At 42.6% G+C, this 12,241-nt stretch overlaps 1 protein-coding gene across 1 annotated transcript in view; it reads right to left on the minus strand.

Moving 5' to 3' along the window:
- Window positions 1–12,241, minus strand: part of ADAMTS14 (ADAM metallopeptidase with thrombospondin type 1 motif 14) — a 112,632-nt gene that overhangs the window by 46,229 nt on the left and 54,162 nt on the right. The window contains exons 5-6 of the mRNA XM_075000267.1: window positions 7,708–7,791; window positions 4,192–4,348 (exon numbers count right to left, since the gene is read on the minus strand). Of these exons, the coding sequence (XP_074856368.1) occupies window positions 4,192–4,348; window positions 7,708–7,791 (241 nt within the window). The remainder of the gene's footprint in view (window positions 1–4,191; window positions 4,349–7,707; window positions 7,792–12,241) is intronic.

Below are 12,241 nucleotides of genomic sequence, written 5' to 3' on the forward strand. Positions count from 1 at the left end.
AATTGTCTATTGCCTGGAGGTGTTTCTCCTTGAATTAGAATAAAACAGGTTTGCCCAGCTGCACCTTGCGGACCTCTAATTTCGGGCCTTCCTATCCTTTAATTCAAATAATGGAAACTGGAGAAGCCTATACACTAACTGAAGAGAGAAGGAATTTTCAGGTGTATTCAGCAGTCACCCAAGTCTGCTCTCATTCACATCAACAGATGACTTCGGTAACAGCAGAGTTGGGCTAACGTTGAACTTTTTTTAAAATCCTGGGGACATATCATTGGCCAACATGGCACAGGTAGACTCAGAGGCAATGACCACTTGTGTCCTTGACCTTTGTACTTCTTGCAAGGTGATAGACTTGAACATCTCTTTAGCTGGCAGCAGCTGCAGCAAGGTTACCTGGAGGCACCTCCACACGGGACAATGCCATCTTCCTGATCTACCGCAGAAACATTTGTGATATACTGCATGTGCTATCAATACATAGGGCTGACTGTAACACTGACCAGGCTCTGGTCAGGGCCAACCTCTAGCTACATTTTAAAATGATCCATCATAAAGCCATAAGCAAACTTCACCTCAACCTTGCCAATGTGAAGGACTCCTACACTCTGGCAAAGTTTCAATGTGAGTTTGAGCATGTTTCCAGAAAGGATCAACTTGATTCCCCTGATCCTGACACCTTGTGGGACAATTTCAAGAAAATACTGGCTACTGCTGATTTCCTTGGAACAATATATATATATATATATATATATATATATATATATATATACACACACACACACACACATATATATATGATTGGTTCGCAGTGTCATCTGCTACTCCCACTACATAAAAGAAGCAAGATCACTTAACTTTACTTCAATAACCACCTAGGTCCAGAACTCTTAAATTTAAAAAGGCTAAGGCTGTGGTCCAGAAAGCCACCAGGCAACGTACCCAGAAGTATTGGCAAGACCTGTGCCAAGAGATTCACATCTACTTTGAAACAAGGGAGCATTGTAATACCTATGATGGCATCCATCCACTCACTCAAAAATAATGTGTGAAGAACTTAATGATCTATTCATCTCTACTGCAATTAATCTTTGAATTCACTGGAAATTAAGATGAGTTATTCCAACATGAGGCCTGTCAGTTAAGCACAGATCCTATCATTTTTTACTTTGCTCAAGGTACTGAACTACAGCACTCTGCTTTGAAATACAATTCTGTGGGGTTGGTGGGTTCTGAAGTGGATGAAAAGCAAGGGTTAACCTGTAATCAGCTAAAGACCCTGATTGCTGAAAGAGCTAACAGAGGTTAGCTAAGGATACTTTTCCTACATACTGTACCACATATACCAGAATGACTCACTCCAAAAATGCATGTGTTTTTATGCAATATTCCAGTTACTGGTGTGTTCATCATCACCATCAAAAACCTCTGACCTTTTCACCACAGTGGGAAACGCAGCATTCTGGAAGCAGCCTTCTGAAGATGATGATATTAAAAAAAAATGGAACATGCTAAGATGGAGAGGAACTAGTTCTCATACGGCCAAGAAAGGAAAGGACAGAAGGCACTTCATTGAAAACACTGGTGTCTGAGCTTCTGAGCTCCTACACACAGTATCACGTCAGCATCTAAAGTCAGAGGGCCAACAAGAGCATGAGAACTGCAAGGGCAGAAGGTTTGTATAGGCTCATGGAAAGTTCCCAGACTCTGCTCTATGGTAATGAAGGAATTGGCCTTTTTAAAACCAGGTATTAAAATATCTTTTTGTCCAGAGATCCTTCAAGCAGGCACAGTGAGCAAAGCTTAAGTGTTACGTTAGCCTAATGGCAGCCACGCGTGATTCAAAAGTGTCAACAGGGGTGGCGTGCATTCTGAAAGCGACACTTCTGGATCCCGTGCTGCTGCTATTATGCTAATGAGGCGCTGCACATTCATATCAGTGCCTCCTTAGCATCTTCCAAACGCCCTCATTAACATGCCCCTTTTGAAAGGGCAGGGCCAGTGTAGACACGGCACTACCCTCTCCTCTTTAGTAGCCTATATAGAATCCCCGTCAATAGATTCTCCCCAAAGGGATGTCCCTATCCCGTCCACATGCTCCTCCTCATTAGCATCTTCCAAACTCCCTCATTAACTTGCCCCTTTTGAAAAGTAAGGGCCAGTGTAGACGCAGCACAAAAGTTGAAGTAGTACAAGTAGAAGTGGAAGCAAAACTATTCAACTGAAAAGAAGTACCATTCAATTACAGCATATGAAGGCAAACAACTAAATACTGACAAATTTTACAACTGCTTGTATAGAAAAGCTAAGAGTCTAAGGCTACATCTACACTACGGCAATCTTTCAAAAGAAGTTCTTCTAGAAGATCTCTTCCAAAATAACTTCTTTCGACAGATCTCATCCACACACAAAAAAGTAGATCAAAAATCGATCCGCTCTTTCAACAGAGTGTCCACACAGCCCTCACTCTTTCGAAAGAAAGGGCTAGGGATCGAAAAACCCAATGCCATGAGGAGTGCTCTTTTGAAAAAAGGACTCCCAGGGAGTCTACACATGTTTTTTTCCCCAGAAGAATCTTTCAGAAAAAGGTGCTGTTTCTCCTCTGTGAGAGGAAGAGGGACACCAGAAAAAGTGCTGCTTTCTTTTGATGTCTGATTGAAAGAGTGCATTTTATTTGTAGATGCTCCACAGATTCTTTTGGAAAAGGTCCAGTTTTTTTGCAATAACTCGGTAGTGTAGATGCAGCCTCTGACATTCAATGCCTGACATTAAATGAGGATACTGATAAACCAGACATCAAAGAAACTTGGGGGACCATAATAACCATTGCAACACAGTAACATCAGGGTAAAAATATATAGGAATTGTAAAGTAGGTCATGCTAGTGAAGGAACGACACTTTCTGTGAAAGCATAGAGTCAAATATAGTGACAAATCCTAAATGAATCAAACTATACTACAGAATCTCTATGGATAGAAAATCCATGCTTGAATAATAATAGTAGGAATATATTCCCAACCATTTGACTAGGAGGTGAGGGTGACTGTGCAAAGCTCAAGAAGATTACAGGGACAATAAAAATAGAACACTCAGTAATAATGGAGGATTTCAACTTGTGGATCTGTAACTGGTTAAAAAAACAGGATACAAAGGGTAGGAATGAATGGCCAGTTTTCAGAATGGAGAGAGGTAATTACAAGGGTCCCTCAAGGATCAATACTGGTACTGGTGCTGTTCTATATATTCATATGTGATCTGGAAAAAGGAGTAAACAGTGACATGGCAAAGTGCATGTATAATACAAAATTACTGAAGAGCGCTCAGGCCAAAGCACGCTGCGAAAAGTTACAAAGAGAACTCATCAAAGTGAGTGGCTGGCCAAGAAAACGCAGATGAAATGCAAAGTAGAGATGTGCAACCTAATAAATGTTTGAAAACATGAATCTCAACTGGCTAGACAAAATGAGGTTTAGATTATCTGTTACCACTAAGAAAGATATTTTGGTGTTGTTGTGGACAGTTCTCTGAAAACATGTGCTCCATGGACAGTGGCAATAAAAATAACGTAAACAGAATGTTAGGAACCACTAGGAAAAGTGCAGATGATAAGACCCCCATGGGATGCAATTTTGTCTTTTCTTCATTTCTTTTATTAAGTTCTAAATTTTATATAAAAACAATAAGAAGTCCTGTGGCACCTTACAGACTAAGATATTTTGGAGCATAAGCTTTCATGGGCAAAGCTTATGCTCCAAAATATCTGCTAATCTATAAGGTGCCCCAGGACTTCTTATGTATCAGAGGGGTAGCTGTGTTAGTCTGGATCTGCAAAAGCAACGAGGGGTCCTGTGGCACCTTATAGACTAACGGAAATGGATGAGCATAAGCTTTCGTGGGCAAAGACTGCATCTGAAGAAGGGGATTTTTGCCCACAAAAGCTTATGCTCATCCATTTCCGTTAGTCTATAAGGTGCCACAGGACCCCTCGTTGCTTTTCCAGGGCTTCTTGTTGTTTTGCAAATACAGACTAACACAGCTACCCCTCTGATAAATTGTATATGTTTTTCCAAAACCTTACTGGACAGTAACCTCAGCCTGTAGCACCCAGACTGTGTCAGCAGGAAGTCCCTCCCATTGCTGACTCCCTGCAGGCAGAACAAACTGCAAAGACATGACCAAAATGAATACAGTACCTTGCATACCTGCAGGACCAAAATCTTGCCTGGTGAGGAATATGGCATGGTCATGGTATTCAGCATGGTCTGGGTCTGAGCGCTGCTGTGAATGGGCCCAGCGGCAGACCTGCTCCAAGCTCCGAGATGGGTTCCCCCGCTCTATCAGGCTGACTGACTGCAGGGAGAAAAGAAAGGAAGGGTATTACCGGCTGACCTGTAATGAACCTATCCCAAGTTTTCAGGGAAAGGGTACAGAAGATCCCCAGAAAAGGGTATCTATAACATTGACAATGAAAACACAGCATTTTAACTTCATAGAATCATAACTTAAACCCATCCAGCAAGAACCACCAGATCTTGTAGTCTGACCTCCTGTGTGTCAGAGACCACTAAACACCTTCCTGCACCCACACACTGAAACCAACGGCCAAAATAAGAGAGACGAATTATAACCCTCAAAGAGACTAAGCTCTTGTGTGCCACAGGGAAAGAACAAGAGGGGCCAAGATGCACAAGTGCCTATGGCCCCTCTGGCAACAGGGTACTGATTGAGGTATACCTAGCTAATCCTGTTAAGTGACCTTCACCCCACACTGCAAAGGAAACGGGGAAAACAGGTCACTGTCAACCAGATCTGGGGGGAACACTCCTTCCCAACCCTACTTATAGCTATCAGTTAGACCCTGAACATGTGAGCAAGAACCAGCCATCCAAGCAGAGAGAGAAAATGCTTGGTGCCACCTCAGAGCCCTGGCTCACTCCCGTCAGTGCCACCTCTCCAACCATGGCTATCCCTGATGCTTCAAAGGAGGGAGACCAGAAAGAAAAAAATACCCTAGAAAGCATTTGGCAGGAAAAAAAAACCCATCTTGCACATGAACAACCCTCAGCCCGCAATTTGCAGACATGCAGCATCCCCAGGAACGGAGGCTGTCTGGCACACAGTAAACAGAATAGCAATATGGGAATGGCGAAAGCTGGACAAAGACCCCAAAGTAAGTGGCTAATCTTCTGAAAACATAAGTAAGATCTTCAAGTGCAGCACAGAGGATCTTGGTTTTTAAGGCCTTGTTCAGATAATTCCCACATAGTAAATCGCATGGAGCGCAATGTATGGTAGAAGGATGAAGGGCTGAGTCGGCCCTGTCAGGATTTCAGTCTGTGGCTTCCAGTTCACATCACAAAGCTGAGACAGCCTGCTTTCGCCTCCCTTGTATCTTCCGAATGCCAGCAATTAAATGCCAGAATAAACACCTGGGCTGGAAGGCCAGACACCCTATTTCTTCCATAGAGGGAAATGATGTCCTAGTGTCACCTGCCTGCCATGCTGTGGGCTGCCTCAGAACTTCTCCTCGTGCACCTGACAAACCGTGATCACCACCTTTAGTATGCGCACAGTTTATGCTCACCAGGAATATTTTTTCTCGTCATTAGCTATTGACCAGGAAATACTGGTGTTCTGTATCTGCAGCAGCGCATAAAAAGTTCATGTGCTTCAGTTCAGCATTAAGGTTATGCACAGACACAAAGTCCCTTCCATTGATATAGATAAGATGCATCCACATTACAGGTCTGTGGCTGCACAGTTAGGCCAAGATGCCTAGGCTGGTGGCACAGACATATCCTTTGACCCCTTCAGGATGTTAAGACTTCAGAGAAAGTGTTGTGTGCCATTTTGTTAGCATCATCACAACACTTAGGGCTTATGCTGTACATTACGGCACATTTAATGGTAGCACCTTAGTCTTCCACATCCGCTGACAGCCCTTGATTTAAATATTCCATTTACAGATAGGGGAACAAGCAGACTGGTCTAAAATCAAACAGTAAATAAATGACAAAAATCAGACTTTGAACTTATGATATCTAATTCCCATTCACTGCGAGGTAATGTTGTCCAGTAGACAGAGCAGCAAACTAAGCATGACTCCGATACTGGCCCTGACACTTATTTACTCTGTGACCTCGGGCAGTTCATCCACCCTTTCTGAGCTTTGGTTTCCAGGTTTCATCCATAAGGAACGAAAGCAGTTACCTTATGGACTTTTGCGAGGACAGGTTAACCCTTGTCCTATGCTTTGAAGAGTAGAATCATGAAGGTCCCAATTTGGGAAAGCAATTAACTGTGTATCCGTCTTCAGATCGCATTTAAGCATATCCATCACTGGAATTCAATGGGACTTCAGCATGCGTGTAAGTCCTGTTCTAAGCTGCAACATTTGGGGCTTATGTAAGTGCTAATTATTACTGCCAGTAGATACTAAACCACAATGTGGCTATGCACTTAGTTCCCTTTTGAAGGGAGACAGGGGAGTGCCTTGATTCTTCCTGCACACTTTTCATATCCTCCACATGGCTCTTTGTCTTGGTGAAGAACTCAAAACGAATAAAAGCCAGGCTCCATAAAACCAGTCCAAAAAAACTTGTCTCTGCACAGTGATGTGACAGAAAATCCCTCCAACCAAAAATCAACCTCAGTTAACCAAATAAGACGTTAATTACTGAGAGATTAACCCTCCTGCCCTACCTCTTCGGAAGCCAGCTCAGTGCTGTAGTCAGCAGCAGCAGTGGGGGAAGGATAAGAGTTCTCTATCAAAACCATGGGGGAGAATAGAAACAGAGAGGGAGCCGTGCTAGTCTATATACTATCAAAGCAAAAAGCAGTCAAGTAGCACTTTAAAGACTCGCAAAATAATTTATTTTTAAATTAAAATTAATTATTATTATTAAATTATTATTAAAATTATTAAAAATTAAAAATAAAAATTATTTTGCGAGTCTTTAAAGTGCTACTTGACTGCTTTTTGTTTTCATGGGGGAGAAGACAGACACTGATGTTCTCATGTCTGCCTTCTATAGAAGGAAAATCTTTGGAGTCTAGGAATCTCAGCAAGCCTCACACAAAACTGAGAGGGATTCAAGATAGTTTCATTTCAGTCTGGCAAAGCCACTGTGTCTGACAGCTGCTTACAGTGGGAACGGAACTCTAGCAATATATTTAAACAGTAACCTATATGGCTTTCTCACTTTAGCAAAAGATCAAAAGTAGTTCTTCAGAGCAGGAAACGTGCCTTGCTCTGTTTGTCAAGCACTGCAAATTTACAGGGTTGCACAGCAAGAATAATTGTCTCTGCTTTTAAAGTAAAGCATTTGTTCTTTTGTTTTGCCACCTTAGCTGGTCCTGCGCTGAAGTTTCAATGCTGACTGCTGACCCTGTGAGATCCCATCATTTCAATGATTGCAGATTTTGATATCTCACACATGCACAGAGGATTAGCTCTCAGAGAAGCTTGGCCGTGAGAGACAGGATCGCTGATGCAAACACTAATAAGTAACTAGACTGAATCCTCAGTTATCTCCCCAGACGTACAGACCAATCCGAAAGCAGTAGGTGCAGACAGACAGGGAAGTTAGCTAAAGGTGTTCTTATAGACATAAACAACTCCAGAAGCTCACTGCATCAACCCTGAGTGTGCTGTAAATTGTGAAATCCCTGTATAGAGCACCTTCTGCTCACTCCATTCCTGTATTTACCTGTCTGTATCCAACCATGATCATTCTGACCAAGACAATGTTGATATGAACCCCTAGGGACTCATCGTGGTAAATTTCATCCACCTAAGAAGCAAAATAAAATAAAAAATAAAGTTAAAAATAACGCAACTGGTTTTTTTTAAACTGGCTTTTGAAATATCCTCATGGCTATAACAACAGAAAAACCTCCTGGGATGGCATTGCAGTACAGATGATCCTCTGTTTTGTCACATGACTGTTGAATCAGGGTTCTGAATCACTAAGAGGAGATACTGGTGGACAACTTCTTTAAAAAAAGCAGTTTAATATTTTGTCTCTTTCTGGCACTGCTTCCTCCCAGCTGGAAAACAACACATCTAATAACTGCTGACCCCCTTCCAAGCAGAGCTGATGCATGCAGTATCTCTCTGAAGATTCACTCTTCATTTCGGCTTGTTAATTTCTTTTATCTCATGGGACTCTCTGGTCAAAGTCAAGAGCAGTTTACTCCACCTTTGTGTGACAGAGTAGCCCAATATTTTTTAATTGCCAGACAATGATTGCAGCAGTACCAGCTGTACACCTCTCTCCCCTCACAAGCCTGCCTGTATATTCACTAGCAGCCCTGGGCTCCTTCTGTGCCTACATACAGGGAGGTTGCTATTTGATGTAGTAGTTCTGAGGCAGGGGCAGGGGAGGATTTATCCATACAGTACCCAGTTCAGCAGATGCAGTGTAACAACCTTTTATGAAGCAGGTATTTCTGCAAATGGCTCTCATTACATCCATTTTAAAATTGGGAACACAACACAGTCACCCTGCATAGCGGTGTCTCCCTCTCCAAAAGGATCTTGTTGCTAATTCCCTGTAGGAAGGGACATTGTAAAAGCTCATTGAGACAATGACTTGTTTCTACTGCTTCATATGCCTTACGTTGAAATGTAAGTATAGTATTTCTATTCCAATTTATTTGTTTGATAGTAAGGTGGTAGAAAGCCAGCAAGTTTTCAGAAGTAGTCTTCTGTGATTTGTTTACATGGTTTTGTAAGTAGTTTTTAGGTGAGGTGTAACTTCACGGTGTGCAAAACAAATCTGATGCCTGAAAAGGAAACAGTAATCGGGAATGGTTGAATGGCACTTGTTCCAAGACCTCAGATTAGTTTAGGACCATGTTTCTCAACGGGTGGTACACGTACCCTTAGGGATACGCAAGAGAAGTCCAGGGGTACTTTTATTTTTTAGAAAAAGGGGAACTTTATAGAAAAAGGTTGAGAAACACTACTTTAGAATGTGCATTAGTGCTTCACTGTATCACAGCCCCCCAAAGCATGTCACACCCATCCCCCACGGCTTAAAAAAATCAGGAAAAGCCGTTGACACAAAGCTTTCAGATTTCTGTTCCAGTACCCTTTGCTGTTGTGGATTTTGCTGACAACTATTATCTTTCTGTTACTGCCAAAAGATCCTTGGGGTTCTTTCTGAGGGGCAGCTGAACAAGATATCCCAGGGACACCAGAGTATCCTACAGAGCCAAAGGAAACTTTCGAGATTGCAGATGTGATCCCTCCACCTCACCTCCTGTTCAGTACACAAGCCCCTTCCTCACCCTCCCCTGAACAAAACAGTCTAATTTCAATCTGTTCCGACTCACTCTGGGAGGCCTCTCCAGACTATTTCACGTTCTCTCTCCTCCCAGCACTTCGCCCCTCCCTTCCCTTCTTATGTTTGCACAGGAGCAGGACATGGTTAAAACAATCTTCTCTTGCTCCATTTGAAGAAAAACAATGTGCAGCAAAACTGACAGCAGGACGACAAGGCTAGAATACCCTTTCTTCCCGGGGTGCCTATCACGTAACATGCATAAAAACACCTTTCATTTTGGGAACGTAGTGGCTGACTGACGCCACACAGGACAAGAGACAGACTCTCTTCAAAAGATGTAACACCAAATAAATATTTTAAAACACACACACACACACACACACCCCTACAAACAGTCCATTTGAACAGTCTTCATAGTGTCAAGTATCAGAGGGGTAGCCGAGTTAGTCTGGATCTGTAACATCAACGAAGGGTCCTGTGCCACCTTATAGACTAACAAGTTTTGAGCATGAGCTTTCGTGAGCACAGACTCACTTCATCAGATGCTGGTCTTGATAGTCTTCACAGTGACATTTAAACACAGCTCCAAAATTAAGCCTAACTCCACTCCCACTCCTTTCCTCACTCTGATTCTGATCTACAATCTTATGCATGTCCAGGTTCAGAGTTGGTGACTATGTTTTTTAAATATATGATCTATTTCTAAAAGCAAAATGTGCTTTGCTGTCTAATGATATCCCTGTTGTTGTCAACTGAGACCATAACAACTAGATTTCACCTATCAAACGCATCAACCTCAGACTATCCTGCAATGCCACAAGCAGGGAGTCTGAACTCACCCAGAGGAAGTAACAGTTCCATGTCCTAACTGCCTCACATTTTAAGGAGCAAGATGGCATTTTAGAGAGAGAGAGAGAGAGACAAGATGAATTAATTAGTCATCTGAAAGTCTACATCAGCTATATTAGCATGTTAAATCTGACCTATGAATTCACAGGCAACAAGGAGGAATCCAAATGAAATGACAACATGGGAAGCATCAGGAAGAACAAAAGCTATGTCAACATTTGTAGTTAAAGGTTACCTGTAAATGGGGCGGGGGGGAAGTCCCATTTTCTTCTCCCCTTTTAAGATGTATAAAGGATGCCTTCAAGGACCTTTCCCAACAACGTCACATAAACTTTTCTTAATTTATTTCTCATATTTTTAAAAGCAGAAATTCAGGTCTTGATGATCCTGCTTGTCCTGAAAGACTCCATGAGAACTAGCAGGACCATGATACCCCATAGAACAAGCAGGTGACTGAGTCAGGGGAAGTTATTTTTATTCGGATGGTTTACAAGTATTTATTTAGAATTTTTGTTTGTTGTGGTTTTTTTCTGTTAACATCTATGTCACTCATACGTGCTACTAGAAGAATTACCCACCGTTTGAGCAAATTCCTTGAGGCCAGGAGACTAGTGGGCAGGGTGGGGGGTGCAGGAGTCAGGGCAGGGGCTTGGGGTTGGGGGAGAGCTCAGGGCAGGAGGCTAGGGGAGTGGTGGGGTGCAGGAGTCACGTTTTGGGGGATAAGGAGTGGCACAGGAGAGGGGGCATGACTCAAGGGCCATGCTGCCCAGCCATCAGCTGCTTCCCACCCTGCCCTAGAGTGGCAGGGGGGCCATGCTGCCTAACCAGCTGCTGCTTCCTGAGGCCACCCCCAGGTAGCAGGGGGGCAATACTGCCCACTCGGTGGCTGCTCTGCTGCTCTCCGGAGCTGTTGAAGTGCCAGGGACTATGCTTCCTTGTTGCTTCCCTGTGGCCATTGTGGAGTATAATTCTCCCCACTATTTTCAGAGCCATCCCTTTTTGTTTGATGAGAAACAATCGCATTCCAGGCACATCCCAGTGTCCCGACACAACCAAACCCTGGCCTTTATTTCAGTTATAAGAGAAAGCACCATATCCAGTTTGGTGATCCTAGTGCTTACCATTCAGGAGTTCTAGAACAAAACGGATTCACAGGTGGACGAATGGACAGACAGACAGATGAACAAACTTGCTCAAATATATAGTAGATAAACATCCAGAAGAAAAATATCTGTTTCGGAAAATTTAACACCCAGCACCTCACAGTTAAAGTTTAATTCAGGTCTGGAAACACATCAGATACCTCCAACAAAAACAGAGAGGAAAAGACTTTTGACATTCTTGTAACTTCTAAGGTAAATATTAGTGGGAAATAGAAACCAAGTTTTTCCAACATCATGAGTGATTTTGTGTACCTCATTTCTTCAGTGCCCAACTTGAGACACATTAAAAGGCTCCCCTACTGAAAAAATGCTGAGCCCTGCCCTTCCCCCTCTCCGATAAACAGGCCCCTGCAAATCATCTCAGGTTGGGCACCAAAAAAATCACTTTTCAAGGTCTTGGCCCTCAAATCTTTATTATATATCATGGAGATAGGGACAAAGCCAAGCTTTATTCTCTGCAGGTCATCTTTAAGATGGACAAATCCAGGGTTTGAATTCTTACTGCTATTCCCACTGGTCCTTGCCTTCCATAATTCAAGAAAGGGTTTTCTTGCAGTATTTCACCAAACCATAGGATATGGGACAGCTTTAGGAGCACAAAGTCAGTGCAGTAGAAAGTAGCACTAGCATGTGCAGGCATTTTTGGCGCCTAATTATTTTGTGAAATAATCTCTAGAACTAGAGATTGACAAACAGAATTTGTAAATTTAACAAACATTATAATGAAGCTCATATCTTGCAAGCATCATAGACCTGGATTTTTAAACTTGATACTGCCATTCTCCTCAGTAGTCGACACATTCCTTTCTTTGGGTGGCTACCGTGGAGTTATGCAGTAAACAGCTGTTCCAAATGATATTGTAGGCTAACGAACCACATCTGTCAGCCGTGATAACTTTGTCTCTCAGTACAATTTCCTTAACACACTAGTGACTTCTGGG

Source organism: Carettochelys insculpta, chromosome 7 (assembly GCF_033958435.1).
Source record: "Carettochelys insculpta isolate YL-2023 chromosome 7, ASM3395843v1, whole genome shotgun sequence".
In the NCBI taxonomy this organism is placed as follows: domain Eukaryota; kingdom Metazoa; phylum Chordata; order Testudines; family Carettochelyidae; genus Carettochelys; species Carettochelys insculpta.